The 19,419-nt window shown below is 59.1% G+C and overlaps 2 protein-coding genes across 3 annotated transcripts; one reads left to right on the top strand and one right to left on the bottom strand.

The window, feature by feature from the left end:
• The first annotated feature begins 269 nt into the window (after positions 1 to 269).
• Positions 270 to 9,408, top strand: CHTF18 (chromosome transmission fidelity factor 18). Of its 2 annotated transcripts, none has more exons than XM_016208097.2 (22): positions 270 to 415; positions 640 to 816; positions 901 to 1,051; positions 1,239 to 1,407; positions 1,815 to 1,907; positions 2,002 to 2,054; positions 2,188 to 2,317; positions 2,818 to 3,027; positions 3,543 to 3,640; positions 3,876 to 3,999; positions 4,088 to 4,239; positions 4,428 to 4,521; positions 4,910 to 5,008; positions 5,085 to 5,215; positions 5,486 to 5,657; positions 6,537 to 6,761; positions 6,858 to 7,007; positions 7,100 to 7,230; positions 7,915 to 8,059; positions 8,168 to 8,299; positions 8,707 to 8,764; positions 8,838 to 9,408. In XM_016208097.2, the coding sequence occupies exons 1-22, from the start codon at positions 325 to 327 to the stop codon at positions 8,972 to 8,974; spliced, it is 2,922 nt and encodes a 973-aa protein (XP_016063583.2). In that variant the 5' UTR covers positions 270 to 324; the 3' UTR covers positions 8,975 to 9,408. The 2 variants fall into 2 exon arrangements, with proteins under 2 accessions (XP_016063583.2, XP_016063582.2); XM_016208096.2 differs by having other exon boundaries at positions 637 to 816.
• A 235-nt stretch (positions 9,409 to 9,643) lies between these two features.
• On the bottom strand, positions 9,644 to 10,075 carry GNG13 (G protein subunit gamma 13). The gene is made up of 2 exons (XM_016208014.2): positions 9,939 to 10,075; positions 9,644 to 9,749 (listed from the first exon to the last, which is right to left on the bottom strand). Exons 1-2 carry the CDS (start codon positions 10,034 to 10,036, stop codon positions 9,644 to 9,646), a joined length of 204 nt encoding a protein of 67 aa, XP_016063500.1. The 5' UTR covers positions 10,037 to 10,075.
• Between the last annotated feature and the right edge of the window lie 9,344 nt (positions 10,076 to 19,419).

The raw sequence follows: 19,419 nt of genomic DNA, 5'->3' as shown, positions 1-19,419 counted from the left end.
CTGAGCCGCTTCTCTCCGGGTCCGGCCTGCCCGCAGAGCCCCGCCCACACCCGCCCACGCCCCCAGACGGGCGGCCGTGCGGGCCAATGGCGAGCCCCCGGGACCTGCCGTTCCGACTCCAGGCCCTGACTCTGCCCCACCCGGCCTGCGCGCGCAGCCCCGCCCACGCCCCGCCCCTCACGCTAACCAATGGCGAGCGCCGCCGGGCACGCCGACCACAGATTGGCGGCGCCGGGACGCTGGGGGCGGGAGCGGCGCGCAGCTGTGGCGCGGGAGGTTCGGAGCTGGCTGCGAGTTCGGCGGCTTTGTCGGGTTCGCGTGGCCATGGAGGACTACGAGCCGGAGCTTTCCGACGTCGAGGACGACTTCCACAGCCAGTTCGCGGCCGAGCTCGAGGTGCTGGCGGAGCTGGAAGGTGGGCGCGGGTCTCGTCGAGACCTCGTAGCTCGCGACTGGGCCCTGGCCTGCCCCCGGGAGTTCGGGAGGGCTACTCGGAGAAGGGCACGCCAGCGAAGGCTGGAGGCAGCCGCGACCTGAGGCGGGGGCCTGTCGGAGAGAGAAGGGCCTTCTAGCGTCAATGACGGTGCTTGGAGGTCGGTCGCCCCGAGGCGGTTGCTGTGAAATCTTCTCTCCCAGCAGAGACAGAGGCCTTGTCATCCTCCAGGGACCGGATCCGGCTGACGTTTGAGGAGGCCCTTGCTAGAGGGGACGCTGTAGCTCCCTGTTCCCCAGGTGGACCTTCAGGGAACCGCAAGCGGGATGCCAGGAAGAGGCAGCTGGCCAGCGATGCACAGAGGGACAGACTCCTGCCCCTCAGTACGTCTGTAGCTCCCCACAGGGGTGGGGTGCAAGGCAGGGGAAGCACCTCTGTTTCTTCCCAGCGTGTGTGTGTTTCTCCAGCTCCCAAGATCAAGCGTCCCAGGCTGGAGGCGGTCAAGAGGCTGAACTTTGAGCAGAACGAGATGGAAGAGCTGCTGCTTCCTGACTCCCCTCCTCAGGACATCACCCCCCCACCGAGTCCTGAGGTCCCAGCTGAGCTGTGGGACGAGGGGTGTGTGGCTTGGGGCACAGGTGTCCTAGAGTCTTGGAATTGGAAGGGTCTCGTTTTTCAGACGTGGTCCCAAGGCCTGTGGCTGGGGGGGCCTGTGGGAGGGCTCCTTATCGGAGGGTGGATCTGGGCTCCTTGCTGGAGGGTAACAGGAAGCAAAAGTTCCAAGAGAGCTCTGGTCCTTTCTCAGGACCATGGACGGTGGTGCTGACATGGGTCTCAAATGGGCCTCGCCAGCCACTCGCAATCCGGTCCTGAGGCGACCCCCTGTCCTGGAGGACTATATCAACGTAACCTCCACGGGCGGTGACCGTGCTTTTCTGGTGCTACGGCCTGACCCAGTGGGCACTAGGGTGCAGGTGAGTGCTGTTTGGCCATGGGGGGTGGCCAGGCTGGCCACAGCCTTCCCATGGGGTTGGCAGGCTTGGTGCTGCCCAGGAAAGAGTCTTGAGGGTTGTACCCACACTAGGACCCTGGGGACTCCTCAGGAAGTTCACCTGGCTTCCAGTCATCTACTCAGGAGGGCCGTCTTCTCTTTCCCTTCTTCTTCTCCCTCCACTTTTCTTCTTCTCCGTTCTAGAGCTGCCTCTCCCCTAGTGGCTTTTCCTTTTCCAGTCCTTGGTTAGAGGGGGGGCTCCTCCATCTTTAAGCTGCTTGTGCTAGGGAATGCCACCTCGGTTCCTGAGCATTGTTGGGAGGAGGTCATGGGTAACCCCATGACCTAGGAGGGGTTCCAGAGGTGACTACTACTTTTCCTCCCCCCCAGAGCTCTCTCTTGGACATCCAGTGGCATGGACATGGACACCTGAACCTGCTGGGTGTGTCTTTTGCCACTCTGAAGGAGCAGGTTGACAGTGAGGTGGGGTCTGCTGGGGTTTGCTGGATGAGAGGGGTAGCTCTGGGATGACTGAGGCTGTCTGAGCCATCCTGATCCCAACCCTTACTGTTCACAGCGGCAGCAGCGATTGTTAGAAGAGGCCCAGCGACTCTCAGATACACTGCACAGGTGATGCTGTGGGTCCTTTTGCTCTTGGGATCCTCACCATTTCTTGAACTGCTGACCCCCCAGCCTGAATTCTGGTCAGGGGTAATCCCTATTGGGGTTAAGTCCAGGCAGCTCAGGGCACAATGCTCTCTAGTCTCAGGACAGAGGAGGTGGAAGAGGAAGCCCCTGAGGAGGTGCCAGCCAACAGCCAAGATGACTCCCAGCACTGCCTCTGGGTGGATGAGTTTGCGCCCCAGCACTACACAGAACTGCTCAGTGATGATGTGAGGCCTTGTACTTGTTGAAGTGTGCTTGACTTCCTTGTTGCCAAGAGGGGGGAATTAAGGACCCAGCCAAGTAATATATTACCAGCCTATAGAATTGTTAGAATGGAGAGCAGGGCACTGGTCTGCCTTGCTGAGTTGTAGATGGGAAAACTGAGATTAGTACAGGGCCGGCATGCTGCTGGTCACCTATGATGTGGGCTGAGGATCCAGAGCACCTCAAGCCTGTAGCCTTTGTTTTCTTTCCTCATAGCAGCTGATGTACCTGGGTGGGATGGCCCTGGGGTTGGCAGGGCTCCTGGAGGGGTTAGGGCCAGGACTATGGGGATGGAGGCCCCTGTTTGAGCTCCACTCTGCCACTCACCAGTAGGATGAGTGGGTATCGGCAACTTGTTAGTGAGCCTCAGCGTTCCTGTGTGTGTCCTCAGACAGCACAAGGGGCAGGCATGGGGAGTTCTTGGCATTTGTGGTCCCCCTAGGCAATGCCTCCCTTCCCACAGTTCACCAACCGCTGCCTCCTCAAGTGGCTGAAGCTGTGGGATCTGGTGGTGTTCGGCCGAGAGAGGCCGGCCCGGAAGCCCAGGCCCAGTGTGGAGCCGGCCCGGGTTGGCAAGGAGGCCACAGCTTCCAGCAAGTGGAAAAGCCATGAGCAGGTGTTGGAGGAGATGCTTGAGGCTGACCTGGACTTGAGCCGGCGGCCCCGGCAAAAAGTGAGCCCCACCTGTCTGCATTGCATACCTCTGAGCCCAGGGGTTTTACCCCTTGGCTGGTGCCTTTGCACCTCTGGGGGCCACAAGGCACGCACATTTACTCACCCCTGGCTGTGGGCATGATGATGCTTTAGTGCGGGGTGTCAGTGATGTGAATGGGACTTGAGTTCTAATGATTTTGGTAAAGCCAGTGTTCCTCAAAGAGCCTTGTAGCTCCCCAAGAATGATTGTGGTGAACAGTGGGTGACTTCAAGGGATCAGTCATGTCAGTAATGGCTGTGGCCCTGTCAGGTCCCCCCATCACTTGCTTTATTCGGGGTTTTCTCTCGTTCTGAAGTGTTCATTCTGAGCCACGAGCATGTGGGCATTCTCATTTGGTGTCTGGGGTGGGTGTAGGGTGATAGGGACATTCCCCAGTACCAAACCTCATGGAACAGGATTATCAGCTTTGGTGGTTGGCCGGGTACTCCCCAACATAGTATAGGTTGCAGCATGTCTTCACATCTTGGCTGCAGGTAGCGTTGCTATGTGGACCCCCTGGGCTGGGCAAGACCACCCTGGCCCACGTGATTGCAAGGCACGCCGGCTACTGTGTGGTGGAAATGAACGCAAGGTGAGTGGAAGGGAAGGCCTGGCCTCTGGGCCTCTTGTTTGTACTGATATGTCTGGTTGAATCTTGGGTTATTGGGATTTGGAGCAGTCCTGTTGTGGGTTCTTCTCTTGTGGTAACCTTGAGGTGTAAGTGTGGCAGCTTGGCCCTGGAAGATTATCCTGCCAGGAACAGTGGCTGCTGCCCTGGCCGAGGCCACAGCTGTCCTGATGGTCCCTCCCCTGCTTCATGGTTACAGTGATGACCGCAGTCCTGAGGCCTTCCGCACGCACATTGAGGCGGCCACGCAGATGGAGTCGGTGCTGGGCACTGGTGGGAAGCCCAACTGTCTGATTATCGACGAGATTGATGGGGCCCCCACGGTGGGCCTCCTGGGTACCTGGCCAGTGGGTGGGTGGTGGGTGGGCAATGGGGGCTGTGGCTTATTGCACCAGCTGCATGTCCCCCCAGGCTGCCATCAATGTACTCCTCAGCATCATTGACCGCAAGGGCCCAAAGGAGGCAGAGCTGGGGGGCCCGGCCATGTTGGTGGGTGAGGGGCGGCGGCTGCCAGCAGGAAAGGGTCTCTTGATGAGGCCAGTTATCTGCATCTGTAATGACCAGTGAGTAGGGTGATGCAGGGTTTTGAGGGTGGGGCCTGAGGATGCTCCACTGGGTGGGGCTTCCACAGGAGGGCAGAGGGCCCCTGACCCCCTGGGATGGCATATCCCGGCCCCACCTGACCACCCAGTGGATTTGAGACTGGGATTTGGCATGAGTGTTTCTCCCATATCCTGTGCCCATCCTACAGGTTTGCGTCTTCTCTGCGGCAGCTGAAGCAGCAGGCTTTCCTGCTCCACTTTCCGCCTACATTACCTTCCAGGCTCATACAGCGGCTGCAGGAGGTCAGTGGGAGTGGGGAGGGGGGACACAGGGCCCAGGCTGTATGGCTGATGACCAGGTGAGGGAACATGACCCCTGTCATGGTCTCATCTTCCCCTTCCTATCCTTCCCCTTTCCAGTCCAGGGCCCTATCCCCTGTGCTGCTTCCATCACCTGCCCCCATTCCAGGTCCTCGTGTGAGGGTGACTGGATCATTTTGGTCTTTGGTGTTGGGTGGTCCCTAGTGGGGAATGAGACTAGTCCATAGAATCTGCAGTCTTTGTCTCTTGTAGGATGAGAGCAGCTACTCACCTGTTTCTAGGGAGGAGGTGGCCACAGGGTGGGGCTCTGAGGGGGGAGGGTGGGGCTCTGAGCGGGGAGGGTGGGTACCCATGCTTTTGCCTCCTGCAGATCTCCCTACGGCAGGGCCTGCAGGCTGACCCGGGTGCCTTGGCAGCCCTCTGTGAGAAGACAGACAATGATATCCGTGCCTGCATCAACACCCTGCAGGTGTGTGGGGGGCAGCTGGCTGTGGTAGGGTGGGGCAGGGGGTAGCTATCTCTCACCCCCCACACTCTATATCCAGTTCTTGCATGGGCGGGGCCAGCGGGAGCTGAGTGTTCAGGCTGTTCAAACTACACGAGTTGGCCTCAAGGACCAGCGCAAGGGGCTCTTCTCTGTGTGGCAGGAGGTCTTCCAGCTGCCCCGGGCCCAGAGGTAGGTGGGGTGGCCAGAATGAGTGTGCAGGCCAGGCTCTCCCTTGTTATTTGCTGTGCTCAGCCCTGAACACAACCCTGCATGTGCAGGCTGCACCCCCTCTCCCCTCTTTGCCAACAGAGACCCAAGGCTCTCTGGGCTCTGCTTTCAAGGCTGTGCCTCAGCCTCCCCCACTCCTCTCTCCTTGGGGCTCCCTCAGGTGGGGAGGGTGCTGCCAACAGGAATAAAGTGGGTGGGGGCTCCACTCCAGCTTCAGCAACCCTTCTGCAGGCAACGTGTGGGGCAGGACCCAACTCTGCCTACCCACATGCTCCTGCTGGGCGATGGGCTCATGGGTTTGGGGCGCCAGGCTTCCAAGGCACCTCTGACCACAGCTGCACAACGGTTCTACCATGTTCTTCATGTGGTCGCCTCCGCGGGTGAGCATGAGAAGGTAGTCCAGGTAACTACACTTGACCTGAACTTTCTTTCTAGGGTGCATTGTGGGGGGAGTGTTTCCTTGTCTCTAGACAGTGAACAGGAGACAATTCAGATAGTGCCAATCTCTAGAAAAAGCAGGTGGGATGGGAGTGAGGTGGGGCAGACAGGGCATCGGGGAGGCCTCTGAGGGGACTCTGACAGGCACAGAGGGCTGGAGGAGGGGTTGGCAAGTGCTAGGAGGGGAATGGTCACGGCAAGTGCTAGGAGGGGAATGGTCACCAGCATGGCAGTGGGCTGGGTGTGGGTGTGTGTGTGGGGGTTCATTTTGATTGATGGGATCACTGGCTGCCAGCAGTGTGGCAGCAGCTGGGCGGACTGATCCAGTGGCTGGGAGGGGCTTAATTCTGGACATGAGCTGTGGGAATGGGGACATGTGGATTAGAGCAGGTGGGGATTTTGGCCTGAGCAGGTGCTAGAGATATACCCCCAACCCTGAAAGCCTGGCTTATGCTGTCTCTCTAAGCCGCTTTGGGTTAGTGGTTCGAGGTCCTTGCAAATCCAGAAATGTATGGTTGTTGAGGGCAGAGCAGTGGCAGGAGGGAATGGGACTTCCTGGTAGGAGAGTGGGGGCTCTGCTCTCAATTCTGGTGGACAGACTTCCTTTAGGGAGGTGTGGAGGTGGGGAGTTCTTTCCTGCACATCCCAGGATCTTGGTCAAACCAGAGTTGGGGCAGCAGGTGGCCCCTCCTGGCTTCCCCCTCAGGGCCATGTGGCAACTCACTGGTGCTTGCTGCTATCCCGAGACCCCAGACTTGGCAGGGCAGATGGGCAGTGAAGGGTCCCTTGTGCTGTGGCAAGGGGTTCATGATGCTGGAGGGGCTCAGGGACCCACCACCCACAGGGCCTGTTTGACAACTTCCTGCGGCTGCGGCTGCGGGACTCCAGCCTGGGTACTGTGTGTGTGGCCCTCGACTGGCTGGCCTTTGAGGACATGCTGGGCCAGGCCGCCTACCACAGCCAGAGCTTCCAGTTGCTGCGCTATCAGCCCTTCCTGCCTGTGGCCTTCCACCTGCTGTTCGCCTCCAGCCATGTGCCAAGGATTGCCTTCCCCAGTAGCCAACAGGAGGTGTGCTGTACATCCTGCCCCTTGCCCCTGTCTAGGCCGGGCCTGGGATCCTGGCGGGTCCTGGCTGACTTGGTTCTGGTTTACCCTCCACCCCAGGCCCAGAACCGGACAAATCAGGTGCAGAACCTGATTCAGACACTGGTATCAGGTATTGCACCAGCCACTCGCAGCCGTACGGCGCCCCAGGCCCTTGTCCTGGACACCCTCTGCCTTCTCCTGGACATCCTCGTGCCTAAGCTTCGCCCTGTGAGTGCCTCACCGAGAAGGAGGGTTCAGCTTCCAGTGGAACTGGGTTCTTGACTGCTTAGTGTTCCTACTTGTTGCCTACCTGCCCACAGGTGAGCACTCAGCTCTACAGTGCCCGTGAGAAGCTGCAGCTGGCCAGCCTTGTGGGCACCATGCTTGCCTACAGCCTAACCTACCGCCAGGAGCGCACGCCTGACGGGCAGTATGTCTACAGGCTGGAACCGTGAGTCTGCAGCATCTGGAATAGGGGTCCTGGGGGGTTGGGCTCAGAGTCTAAAAGCATGGCCTTGGTGAGACGTATGAGTATCAGTTTCCCCATTTGTCAGAGATTGGCAGGGGTGTCGTTTCTAGCTCAGCTTTTGCCCATATGTGACTGAAGTGGGCCCCCAGGTTGGGGATAGATAGCCCCAGGACCTGAGGTTTACTGCGGAACCTCTCACTGCCCCAGTGTCCTCCAGGAGCCACCCCAGTGGTTCCTCGAGTTCCCTAGGGCTTTGTTTCCCTGCCCTGAGATGGTTTGGGGATGGAGTGGTCCCCTGGGGTCCTGCTGCCCAGAAAGGGCCCCAGTGCATTTGGGATGCAGGTGTTTCTCCGTGCCGATGGCAAGGAGGCAGTAATGGTGGTCCCTGAGCACAAGCCCAGCCTGAGCCCCAGCCCTGCGCCATGTCGTCCCATTCCCTCCCCTTGTAGCCCTGGGGAGGTCCCTTTTCATGCCCACATATGGTTGAGGAAACTGAGGTTCAGGGGTAATCCCCCTGCTGGCCCAAGGTTGGGGTACAGCAGAGCCAGAATCACCCTGTCCTGCAGCTTTCTCCTTCTGGCATTTGGTGTTATTGCAGTGGGTTGCTTCTGCTCCTATCACCACTGAGTGGGTTCCTGGGTGTCCTGCCCCTCCCACCCTGAGCAGGAACTTGGAGGAGGTCTGCCGTTTTCCTGAACTGCCTGCCCGAAAGCCCCTCACCTACCAGGCCAAGCAGCTTATTGCCCGTGAGATTGAAGTGGAGAAGATGCGAAGGGCAGAGGCCTTGGCCCGAGATGGGGACAGTCCCCAGGTGAGCCAACCTCTGGCTTGGGGCAGAGCAGGGCCTGGTAGGGCAGTGCCCTCGGAGTGGACACTGCCTTTGAAATGGCCCTGCCCAGTCACCTCTCATCACACCCAGGTCGACGGGAGTCCCCCAAGGGCCAAGATCGCACAGGAGGGTGCTGGGGGAAAAGGGGCACAGCCACACAACCCCCGAAGCCACGAGCAGCAGCTGGAGCGCATCCTGAAGAGAGCAGCCCTGGAGGACCAGGTTTGAGGGCTGGAAGGTGGCCATGTGGGTGGGGTTGTGTTACCTTGGTGTAGGCTGGTTTTAAGCCCTGAGGCACCCACCTAAGGGTCCAGCTTCCTGCTGCTCAGCAGGATAGGGTTTCACCTGGGCTCAGTTTCCCACTTGGGCAGGAGAGTGGCTTTTGTTGGCACCTCTTGCCCTTGCCTGACGGAGCACGCATCTGTGAGGGTGGTTGGGGATAGAGGGGACACTTGCTGACAGGTCAGCACAGAATGAGGGGAGGGGCCTGGGAGAGGTGACTGTTCCCCAGCCCTGGGCCACTGTTCAGAGGTGCTATGAGACCCATTCTCCCTGGGAGAGTTCTCCCCTCATGGCAGGGAGTGTCCTCTATGTCTGTCCCCATGAACCTGACCATCCATCCTCTTTAGACTGAGAGGGATTTCTTCGGTCGTGTGGTTGTCAGGAGAGCAGCAGCCGTAAGTACAGGTGTGTATGGAGGTGGGAGCTGTCGAGGGAGGGGCTAGGGTCGGGCAGAAGATCAACCCTGTGGCCCCCACAGAGAACACAGCCCCTGAGACTGACACAATTGAGCAGCGAATGGGCACTGCGGTGGGCAGGAGCGACGTCTGGTTCCGCTTCAAGGAGGGTGTCTCCAACGCCGTGCGACGCAACCTACATATCAGGGACCTGCTGTAGCTGGGTCACACCAGACACCCCAGGGTCACACTGGACGCCCTAGTCCACACTCCCCAGGGTTACGCCAGATGCCCTGGTCCACGTTGGACACCTCAGATCGATGCTGGATGCCCCGATTTACACCGGATGCCCCAGAGATGCCTCTATGTTCATGACTGACACCCAGATCTACACCAGACACCCTGAGGTCATGTTGGGTGTCCCCAGGTCCACACTGGACACCTCAGCTTTGCTTTCTCTGTTTCTTTTTATTTTGATTTTGAGAATACATTTATTAAAGCTGAGGACAGTGACACAAGGAATGTCTTAGGACTAAAGCAACAGGAGAGAGCCTAGGCTGGGCTGCTTTGGCTCACTGACAAATAAGTCACAGTGACAGAAGTGAGCCAAGGCCCAGCTGCTGTCAGCTCACTGGAAAGACAGAAAAGGGCCTTGGAGACAGATTCAGGGGGTTAGCCCAGGATGAGCTGCTGCTACCTATTGTTCCCCTGGTTGCAAGTCTCATGGGGTCCCTTGGAGTTTAGGAGATGCACGCCTATGGGAGAAGAGGAGGAAGGGAAAGGCACAGGCTGCTCCCAGGAGGGATAGTGCCCGGAAAGTCTATAAAAGCCACACCTTTACAGAGCTGTTCTCTTCACAAAGAGGCATGAGCCTGGGGTTGTGGGGGTCTCACAGGATGGCACACTTGCCCTTCTCCACCCACGGGTTGTTCTTCATGAGGTCAGGGTTCAGGAAGGGGTCCTTGGGGATCCCATCCTCGATCCACTTGAGGAGCCTGTGGGTGGGGAGATTGGGGTGAGCAGGTGGGCACCTGTTCCTTCAGAAGTGCTGCGCAGCGGCTGCAGCTGCATGTGAGGGTTTGATCTTAGCTTATGCAAATGAGCACAGGGCAGGGAAATGAGAGGCAAATCAACAGCTGCCCTGGGTGGGGTGAGGCTGAGGCTCTGGGTTCCTGGGGACTCACTCAGGGATGGTCTTGGATGACATCTCCCTTTTGAAGGCCAGCTGGTACTTGAGGCTCTCGACCTCCTTCTTCATCTGGGGCACGTCCCACTCCTCCATGGGGTCGGGGGCTTCGGAAGTGGCCAGCCTGGGGCTGGAGGGCACAGGAAGAAGCAATAGAGATGCTAGCCTGCAATAGCCCCCAGATGCTCCCTCCCCACTGGTGAGACCCCTACACAAAAGGAGGGAGCCCCATCCTTGTACATTGACAACCCACTGCCTGGGGAGACCCCTAGGGGCCATACCACCAACCCTGCATATCCACACGGGCAGCACTGGGGTGCAGGGCCTAGATCTGAGGCCCTATTAATGAGGCACCCTCCCCCCCATGGGGCTAATTAACTGCAGAGGAAACTTTCCACCCTTAGCTCTGCATCCCCACCCAATCAAAGCCTTACCAAGGCTGGGCCTCTGGGTTGGAGAGGAATGGGGCACTCACTGTCCCTGCTGGGGAGGTAGCAGGACCAGCACATGGCACAGACAGGTTCCCAGGAGCCCACACCAGTCCCCCACCCCCACTGTGAGGCCCGCTTCCCACTCCTGGCTGTGTAGGTGTAGCCCAGGCCCTCATGTAAAGAGCAGGACCCTACCTGGCGCCCTTCATGTGCCTCCCCCTACTTTGCATGGGCATAGCCCCCATTGAGGGCAAGTTAATCGTGGGGCTAGAAGGATTTGACTGCTTTTTGCATCTCTGGCTGGGGGTTGAGAGTGCCGAGGATCTTGGTGGTCAGAAGCTGCAGCCTCCTGCTGCTGTGTCTCCCCTGGCGCTTCACAAACTGCAGGGCCCAGATTCTGCTTGTGAACGAGCCTGGCAGAGCCACAGGTTGAGGCCTTAGATCCAGTCAGTTGGGGTCACATGAGGGCAGGCTGCTCTTTGACCTCCCACCCCAGTCCATCCTAGGGGCCCAGGGAGGCCCTCATTGCCCCCCCAGCCACTACCCGAAGCACTGAGGCTGGGAACCAGGAGGCTGGCTTTCTTGACCTTGGAGGGGTGGGCAGGTGGTCCACAGAGGCTGACAGGAGTATGACCTTGCCCCTTAGGCTGTGTAGGACAGTGGACAGTCTCCACCCTGGGTCGGAAGTGTGTGGGGGGTGGGGAGGTGTGCCTTTGTCTTTGTGGTGGTTGGGGAGAGTGGCCAGGCCAGGAGGGTTAAGGGATGGCCAGCCAGGGGCAAGGGTGAGAGCCCAGGGAAGCAGGACATCTTTGCGGGGTAGCCAAGAGGGAGTGTACAGGCTCCTCCCAGAAACCCCAAGTTCCAGCACCCCAACCCCCCCAGAGCAGGGTCTCACGTGGACAGCCATGTGGGGTGGGGGGCATCCCAGTCGGGGTCGCAGTGGTGCTGTCCACGGCCCCCTCCTCCGCTGTCGGGCCCTACCTGTGTGAAGCCGCTGCCGAGCCGGCTTCAGTCCCACGCACTCTGCCTGCCCCGCGATCTGCACCGCCCCCAACACAATGCTTTGCCAGCACTGCCGGTGGCGCGCTGGGCTCACAGAGGGAGGCGGCTCCCCTTCCTGTAGGCTGCCCCGCCCCACCCAGCCCACAGACTGAGGGGGTCCTCCCTGCCTGGCCTGGCTCTTTGGGACACTCAGGGCAGCCGCCCTCAGCTGGAAGACGGGCCGGGGCATCTCTTCTCAGGGTAGGTCTGTCCAGGTCAGCCCAGTGGGACCTGGGCAAATCTCAGAACCCTGGGCTTCGGTTCCCTGCGCAGCCTAAGGGACCAGTTCATCTGACTTACCTTGGTCCATCAGACTTACCTTGGGTGGTGATGGTGAGGGAGAAGTGATGACAAGGGGCAAGTGATGGCAAAGTGACTTCGAGGGCTAAGTGATGGGCGAGTGAGCCTGCCCACAGGCAGGCAGAGCCCAGCAGGTGCCCGCCCACTCCTGCCACCTGGGGCTGGGCCCTGGCGCCGCCCCCGCCCTCCACCCGCCCTCCTCAGGGCTGTGCTGACCCTGGGGACTTGGCCTGGCCCAGCCAGCCTCCAAGGGTGGGAGATGCAGTTTGAGATTTGCTCTGGTCCTGAGTGTGAAATCCTGCCCTGCTCTTCAGTCCTCAGGGCAGATCCCATCAGGGCCAAGATTGTATCCCAGTGTCAGATGATGCCCTGGGTGTGCCCAGTGGGCCTGCTGCCCTGCTCCATTCTTAGGGAAGCTGTGCCCCTGAGGTCATTGGGTGACACAGGGACAAGGCTACATCCTGGTTGGGCCCCCAGATGGCAGGGCTTAGCTCTCCAACCAACGTCCTCAAGAAGGCCAGAGCCCAAGGCTCCCCAGGCTCTTAGCAGTTGCTCCTGTGACCTCCCCTGGGGCGGACCCCTATGACTGGTCACTGCCCCACCTGGAAAGCAGGACAGGGGGCCCCCTGCCCCTTCAGATACCTGGGCCCTTCCTAGTGTGATTCTGTAAAAGGGGTCAGTGGCGTCTCGGTGCTTGAGCATGTACATGATGACAGATCAGGAGGCACTCTGGAACTGGGGCACATCAGGGAAACTAGGGATTATTTTTATTATGGATTTAGGGAGTAGGGGCTTAGAGCCAAGGGTGTCTGTGTTCTCAGGGCAGATGGCCACAGTGCTGGCCTCTTTCCACCACCATCCGTTCCCCACTTCCCCACCCCCCCAGGGCCTGTGGTCATTTGCCTGCCAGGCCCCTCCGGTGCTGTGACTGGGCTGCCTGGGCTCTCATGGGGCTGGGGGACCCTGCTCATATTGGTGGGAGGCTCAGGGCAGGGGTTCTTGTTGGCCCCCAAGACTGGATCAAGGTTGGGACTGAGACCCAGGCCAGCCAGGCCCCACTACCCACTCACACCTTCCTCTCAGAGGGCATGGGTAGAACCAGGCATCCACCCCAGGCTCTGACCTGACAGTGCCCCAAGAATCTCCTGAGAGAGAAGCCCTGGTGTGACTTGGCTAGGTGTGGACCCCTGTGGCCGGCTCCAGGGGCCTGCTTTGCAGGTGCATTTTGAATTTTCCACTGTGGAATCAGAAAGTTCAATGTAGTCACAGCTGAAACCCACTAAGAACCGCTGGTAGGGCTCAGAGACCCAAACTGGAGTTCACCTGGGCGCCCTCAGCACAGCATGGCTGGGTCTGTAGGCGGGAGCTGTGTGGTGGGGCACAGACTGCGCTTCCCCCAGTGCTGTGCTGAAACAGTCTCTGGTGCAGTCAGACCCACTGTTGTGGGGACACTTGGGGTTCAGAAGCGGTCATTGTGCTAAGGTGGGCCCATGTGATGAAAGCCACAACTGCGCTTGGTGGTCCAGCTGAAGAATGTATGCTTGTGTGAGCCCATGAAGCCCACCCCCTTGGTAAGAGTTGGGGAACCCTGTGGCTCCTATTTTTCGCCTTCCTGGGAGGCGCTCCTGTGGACCCCAAACATGGCCAGGCCCTCTCACTGGAGCCTCTGAGGGGGACTGACTGGGCAGGTCCAGAATGCTCAAAGGCCCAAGGATTCAGGGCGGGAGGGGGCCACTGGAGCAGCAGTGACAACTTGTCCTCCAGCTGAGCACCAACTCCCAGACTCCCAGAGTGGGCCCAAGGAGACCAAACACCTTTCTGAAATTAGCTCCACTAACTGGGCTGCTGGTGGCAGCCAACAGAGCTCGCTGGCCTAGAAACTGCTGCTCAAGCCCCACGCCTGCAGGGGCCTCTCATGGGACAGGGTGATCCAGGCCAGGCCTCCCAGAGGACCTGAAGGCATGGGGGGCAGGGGTGGCAGGACTGTGACAGTGATGCTCTCAGTGCTCAGAAAGAATATAAAATGGTGTGTGGGTTGCTCTGACACCTTCCAGGTAGAGTCCCCGAGGAGGGATCAGAGACAAAGGGGAGGAAATGCCCCAACCAGACAAGACCCACAGATAGGTATTATCCCTGCCTGTTTCCAATGTGTCTTTGACCTTTGGCCTGTCTCTCGCCAGGTCACCTCTGAGCTACCCAGTTCCACCTCCAGCTCCATGTGGGTTCTCCAGAGACTGAGACTCTTCCCCATGGTTCCCCAGTGAGAGAGGGCAGGCAGCCCCGGGCAGAGGTGATGAGGCCCTCAGCAAGAGCGCCACCGCTGGTGTCTGCAGCCCTCAGAGACTGCTGGGTGGGGGATGGGGATTCAGACCCTATATGCAACCCTCCCAGGGCCACAGGGTCCTCCCAGGGTCCTGCAACATTGGCCACTTTTGGCCAATGTTGCAGAACCCTGACTGGCAGGGGCACAGTGGGGGCCTGGCCTGATAGCCCTCTATCCCATGGAGGGCATGGGAGCCTTGGGTTACAACAGGCCACCCTCCCTCCTGAGGCACAGTGACAACGGCCCTGGTGGCTTCAGGGAGACCTGCTGACTTGTGTCCTATACCTGGAAACCAAACTGGGAAAGGTGACCATGGGGATTGGAGAAACACCAAAGAAACCTTTCATTTCACCTGGTTAAACAGAGCTCATAAAAAACCAGACAGTTTTTACATAATCTTTGAAAGTTTGAAAATGATTTGCAAAAACAATTTAAGCTCTTAGACCCAAGAGTGCAAAATATACAACAAATAATTCCAACAATCGAGGTGGGGCAGCTGGCTCTGGTCAGTACGTCCTTGAGTTACTGAGTCTCAGGGAAGTCACTTCGGTTAATGTGGTTTATCCTAATAGTTCTGTGGTCCAGGCAGGCGGGTGCAGCCACAGCTCCTCTGGGGGGCTGGCTCTCTGTGGGAATTATGAATGTGGTGGAGGTCTCAGCACCTCCAGTGTCGTATACAGTAAAGCACCTCTCTGAGAGCACTGACTAAAGACAGCCACAAATTTTCTAATAACAGCACGGATCTGCTCAGCTGCAGGTGGTTTATGATCTCAAGGTATGGCCTTTTGGTCAGTGGAGGAAGCGGGAAGCCTGTGACCCCGTGGGGAGCAGGTGAGCTCCATCACTGGCTTGCTCTAGGCATGTAGCTTCCGCAGACCCAGGCTGCTAACTGTTCCACACATCCCACTGACCCCAACAACAGGACCCTCTGGCTGCAGGCCCTGCCTCCCCTCCCACGTGGGCAGACAATTACTTTGAAATGGGAAAGGTTGAGCAACTTTGCCCAGGGACTCCTAAGGAGCGAAGGCAGGGCATCTGGACACCTGCCCAGCCCTGTGCTCCAGGGCTGGCAGCCCGCCTGTAGGTGGGAGGATCCCAAGTAGCCAAGGCCCAACCTGGGGGTGGGGAGGTGATGACAAAACTATCTTCTGGGTGCATCCTGCTGTGTTGAAACTGCCACCACGACTGGTTTGTCTCTGCTGGGAGACAGGACCCCAGGGCAGTGCCACTTACTTGCTCAGATTTTCTGCCACCATGTGGGACAGGAAGATGGTGATAGGTTGCATTTCTGGACTGTGGAAGCTCAGGGACCGGCACAGAACCTCACCCACATAGTTGGGGCCTAAGGTCTGTCATCTGCATAGGCACAGAACATCCTGCACATGGCTGGCTATGGTGTTGCTACATGTACCTGCACACCCCACAGGTTCCCTTGGGGGTCTGCACCCTCAAAGGTACACACACAGGCCACACAAGATGAGTGGGAAGAGCAGACACGCATCAGGCCACCAGTGTGTCCTCACTTGGGCTGGGCCTGTGGCCCTGGGAGTCTGGCTGGCAGGTGCAGAAGCAGAGCTTTGCCGGAACTCTGCCTGCTCTCTCTTTTTTAAACATATATCTTTATTGGTTTCAGAGAGAGAAAGGGGGAGGGAGAGAGAGAGAAACATTAATGATGAGAGAGCCATTGATTGGCTGCCTCCTGCATGCCCCCCACTGGGGATCGACCTTGCAACCCAGGCATGTGTCCTGACCAGGGAATCAAACCAGTGACCTCTTGGTGCATGGGACAGTGTTCAATCAACTGAGCCACATCAGCCAGGGCACCACCAGTGAATGAGAAGCAGGTCCCCCCACTCCCCCCAGTTTCACGCAGTGACAGCTTAGAATCCCGCCCAGGCATGGGGTGGCAGCACCATGCGGTGTGGGTGCAGGTATGCAAGCGGGGCTGGGATGTGTGGAGGGCTGTCGTGATTTCCTTGGCTGACCCCACATGCGTGGCCCTCTACAAGGTGGAGCAAGGCAGCTGTTTGACATTCTGGGGCAGTTCACCCTCTGCTGCTTTACAAAGGAAACAGGCACAGACCTGCCTATTGAGTGCACCAGGCCTCAGGCCCACCAGGATGTCAGCAGGGAGCCAGGCCTGGGGCGGGCCCCCTTGCTGTGACTGTGCACTTACATCTTTAGCAGGGCTCACTTCTGGCAACTCGGGTCCTGCACAATCACCTCCACCATGTTGAGGAGGACAGTGGTTTCATGTGTGAGGCCTTCTAGAAGCAGCTTCAGTGCCTAGAAGTTTTCCTACAAGAGCAAACGAAGGGGAGGCCCTTCAGGAGACGTCACTCCATACGGTACCCAGCCACTAGCCTCACCCCAAAGGCCAGGATGACGCCCAGCTGCAACTTTAGCCAGGACAGCTCTGTGAGCAGCGTGTGGAGGGCAACCTGGACACAGAGCAGCAGGCAGGCCTCAAGGCCCAGCTGGTGGGTGGACGAGTATCTTGGGAGACCAGGCCTGAGAGCCCCCATGAGCCCTGAGCCAGGCCTGTGTAAAGGAAAGTGAGAGTGAAGGTAGAGTGCATACTGCGGGAGACTGGGCGGTGGAGCAGGAGGCGGGAGAGGTGCCCTGTGCAGACTCGCCATGCCATGGGGGAGGGTCGCGGGCAGGGGTGCTGTGCACACTCAGCTACTGCAGAATGCCATTGGCCACGTGTGGCACTGCCTACCATGAGGCACACCATGGCAGAAGCTTGCAGAGATGAGCCGGGCCCACACCATAGGGCTGCGGCCAACAGGTGTCTGCTATTGTGGGTCTGTACATGGGGAGGGGTGGTCAAGAATGGGGCGGGTGGCCAGTCACACCTGAGGCTGTGCAGCTGGGGGTCTGGGAGGGGTGGGGGTGCTCCACCAGGTTCCAAGGTGTGTGTGTGTGGGCAGCTTATAGGCAAGTCCCCACTGAGTGCAGCAGAGGTCAGGGTGGGTGCCGGGATAGGCTCTGGAGGTGGGCGTGGGCACCGAATCCCAGGAGGGGAAGGGCCAGCACAGGGACCTCACGCCCTTGTGGGGAGGGGTTTGGGGATGGAGGAGTGACCAAGGAGGCCAGCTGCCACAGCCATGGCCTGACCCCACATGGTTCACCAACCCTAGAGGTGCGGGGCCTGGGTGCCTCCAAGTGCAGACACCACGTTTGCTGTAACTGGACAATGTGTCCCGGGCTAGAGGAGAAGCTTACCATCTGGAAGCAGGGCGGGGGCGCCTCCCAGGCCAGCGAGGTCAGGGAGCCACACTGTTGCTGGTTGGGGCTACTGTCCCGGATGGGGAGCAGGAAGCTCTAGCACTGCCCCTATAACATGGGTGCTCAGTGGGTGTGGCCCTGTCTTCCGAGAGAACCTGTGAGCCACCTGTGTCGGGCGATGCCGGAGGGTGTGGGGCAGGCACTCAGTCTCTGCACAGGGACAGGTTCTTGCAGTGCACCCACAGGGCCTGCTTCATGACAACCCAGAGCTTCACCGGGGGCCTGTGGGACAGGGAGCCTCAGGGCTCCCCTTCATCTGAGCACAGATCAGACAGAGGCGCACATGGTCAGAAACCAGAGCCTGTTCTGGGCAGCTCCTCACCTACGCTGACCACCCACTGGTCATGGCCAACCCAAGACACCTTCAGGGGACACTGCCAGCCCAGGACATCTTCAGGTAGGTCTGGAAGTTGCTGGGTGCGAGCGGCGGGAGGTGTGGTGGGTCAGGTCATTCATGACACCAGCCACCTGCAGCCAGCACCGGGGAAGTCCCTGCACTTGCACAAGTACAAGGGGACCTTGTCATGGAGCTCCCGCAGCCTGGGGTGGAGGGACACAGGGCCTCTGAGGAGGCGCACATATCCTTGCACCACCACTTGGGATTTGTTGTGACAACTATCACTTGGACCCAAAGGCCACGCAAACTTGAGAAGAAAGTGGACACGTGGTTGAGAGAAACCAGCTCCTTTCTCACTCATGGCGTCTTCATACCTCACGCTTTCAAGTAGCAGATGAGCTCTTTGTATCTAAACTGAGGCAGGAAGAGGCAACCCTGTCACCATGACATACCCCGAGGATCCTCCCTGGCTGAGTGGGCTGTGGGGTCTGACGGCTTCATCCCCAGTGCTTAGGACAGTGAGCGGGTGGAGACCTCTGGCAGATGCTGCCCTCTCACCCTGAGCTTCCAGATTTCAAGTAAAATTGGGGCCACCGGCGCTAAACTATGTGGGAAAGCTCTAGGTCAGGGGTGGGGAACGTCTGGCCCGCGGGCCGTACATGGCTCATGAAATCATTTGGTCTGGCCCTGTTAAGGCAACTGCAGGCAGGACTCGAAATTCTATAAACCTAGGAGCTTTCTTCATAGCTAATTTTTAAAAAATATGTTTTTACTGATTTCAGAGAGAGGAAGGGAGAGAGAGAGAGAGAGAGAGAAACGTCAATGATGGAGAGGAAACAAGATGGCGCAGGTCACAGCTGCCCCCGCCGCCTCCCGCAACCACATCAAAATTACAGCTAAAATACAGAACCACCAGCACTCAGAGCCTCCTGAAATCTGGCTGAACAGAAGCCCTACAGCCAGGGAGCTGAAGCAGCACCGAGACTGGGAGGAGGGGCGGAGATGCGGGCAGATCAGGGCTGAATCGCAGAGACCTTGCCGCGTGTCCACACCCAGTGCCTCGGGTTAAATTTGGGAGGACATCTCGGCGGAGGAGGTTTCCCGGAGGAGGGAGGGGTCCCAGCCCCACAGCAGGCCCCCAGCCCAGGGCTCCAGGGCTGGGAAGAGACGTCCCCACAACTCTGGGCTGTGAAACCTGCGGGGACTGTCCTGAGGGTCGCAGAGGCTGTGGGAGCCCCAGCAGCTCCTCTAAAGGGCCCGGCACGGACTCACTCGGACGTTCCCTCTGAGCCCAGCGCCGGGCAGCAGCCTGAAAGGACCCGGGACACTCGGGGAGGAACTAACCTGCCTGGAATTGGGGAAAAAGGTGGAGGGGCAGCTCCCTCCCAGGCAGAAGGGCTGGCAGAGGCCGCGGCTCCTTTGGCGAGCCCTCCCCGCACACAGCTGGCAGGCAGGCGCCATATTTGAATCGCCAGCACCTGTCTCACACCTTTGGCCCCGCCCCGTGATTCCCGGAGGCCCCGCCCCTCCCCACCTGCAGCTCATCCAGGCCACTTCCAGGGGCTTTTCTGTGCAAGTGGCCTCTCGAGCCTCATGCTTAGGACTTTCCTAAAATCTCTCAAACAAGCAGCAGCTGCCCCATACGGCTTGCTAAGTGCCCCAGGCCTGGCACTAGTGGCAGCCTGCATTGGCTCATAGCTTGGCCTCTCCTGGACAACACCAAGCCCAGCACAAGTAGCAGCCAACTACGGTTTGC

Source organism: Miniopterus natalensis, chromosome 3 (genome assembly GCF_054644295.1).
Source record: "Miniopterus natalensis isolate mMinNat1 chromosome 3, mMinNat1.hap1, whole genome shotgun sequence".
Lineage (NCBI taxonomy): Eukaryota > Metazoa > Chordata > Mammalia > Chiroptera > Miniopteridae > Miniopterus > Miniopterus natalensis.
The sequence above is the reverse complement of the archived record's forward strand: the minus strand, read 5'-3'. Positions and strand labels throughout refer to the sequence as shown.

What these genes read in the sequence shown, in the direction of transcription:
- CHTF18 (XM_016208096.2), top strand. Translation starts at nt 325, where the DNA reads ATGGAGGACTACGAGCCGGAGCTTTCCGACGTCGAGGACGACTTCCAC. An exon ending in TCGTGCCTAAGCTTCGCCCT is followed by an intron (nt 7,008 to 7,099) that starts GTGAGTGCCTCA and finishes ACCTGCCCACAG; the next exon opens with GTGAGCACTCAGCTCTACAG. An exon ending in TATGTCTACAGGCTGGAACC is followed by an intron (nt 7,231 to 7,914) that starts GTGAGTCTGCAG and finishes CACCCTGAGCAG; the next exon opens with GAACTTGGAGGAGGTCTGCC.
- GNG13 (XM_016208014.2), bottom strand. Translation starts at nt 10,036, where the DNA reads ATGGAGGAGTGGGACGTGCCCCAGATGAAGAAGGAGGTCGAGAGCCTC. An exon ending in TCATCCAAGACCATCCCTGA is followed by an intron (nt 9,750 to 9,938) that starts GTGAGTCCCCAG and finishes CCCCACCCACAG; the next exon opens with GCTCCTCAAGTGGATCGAGG.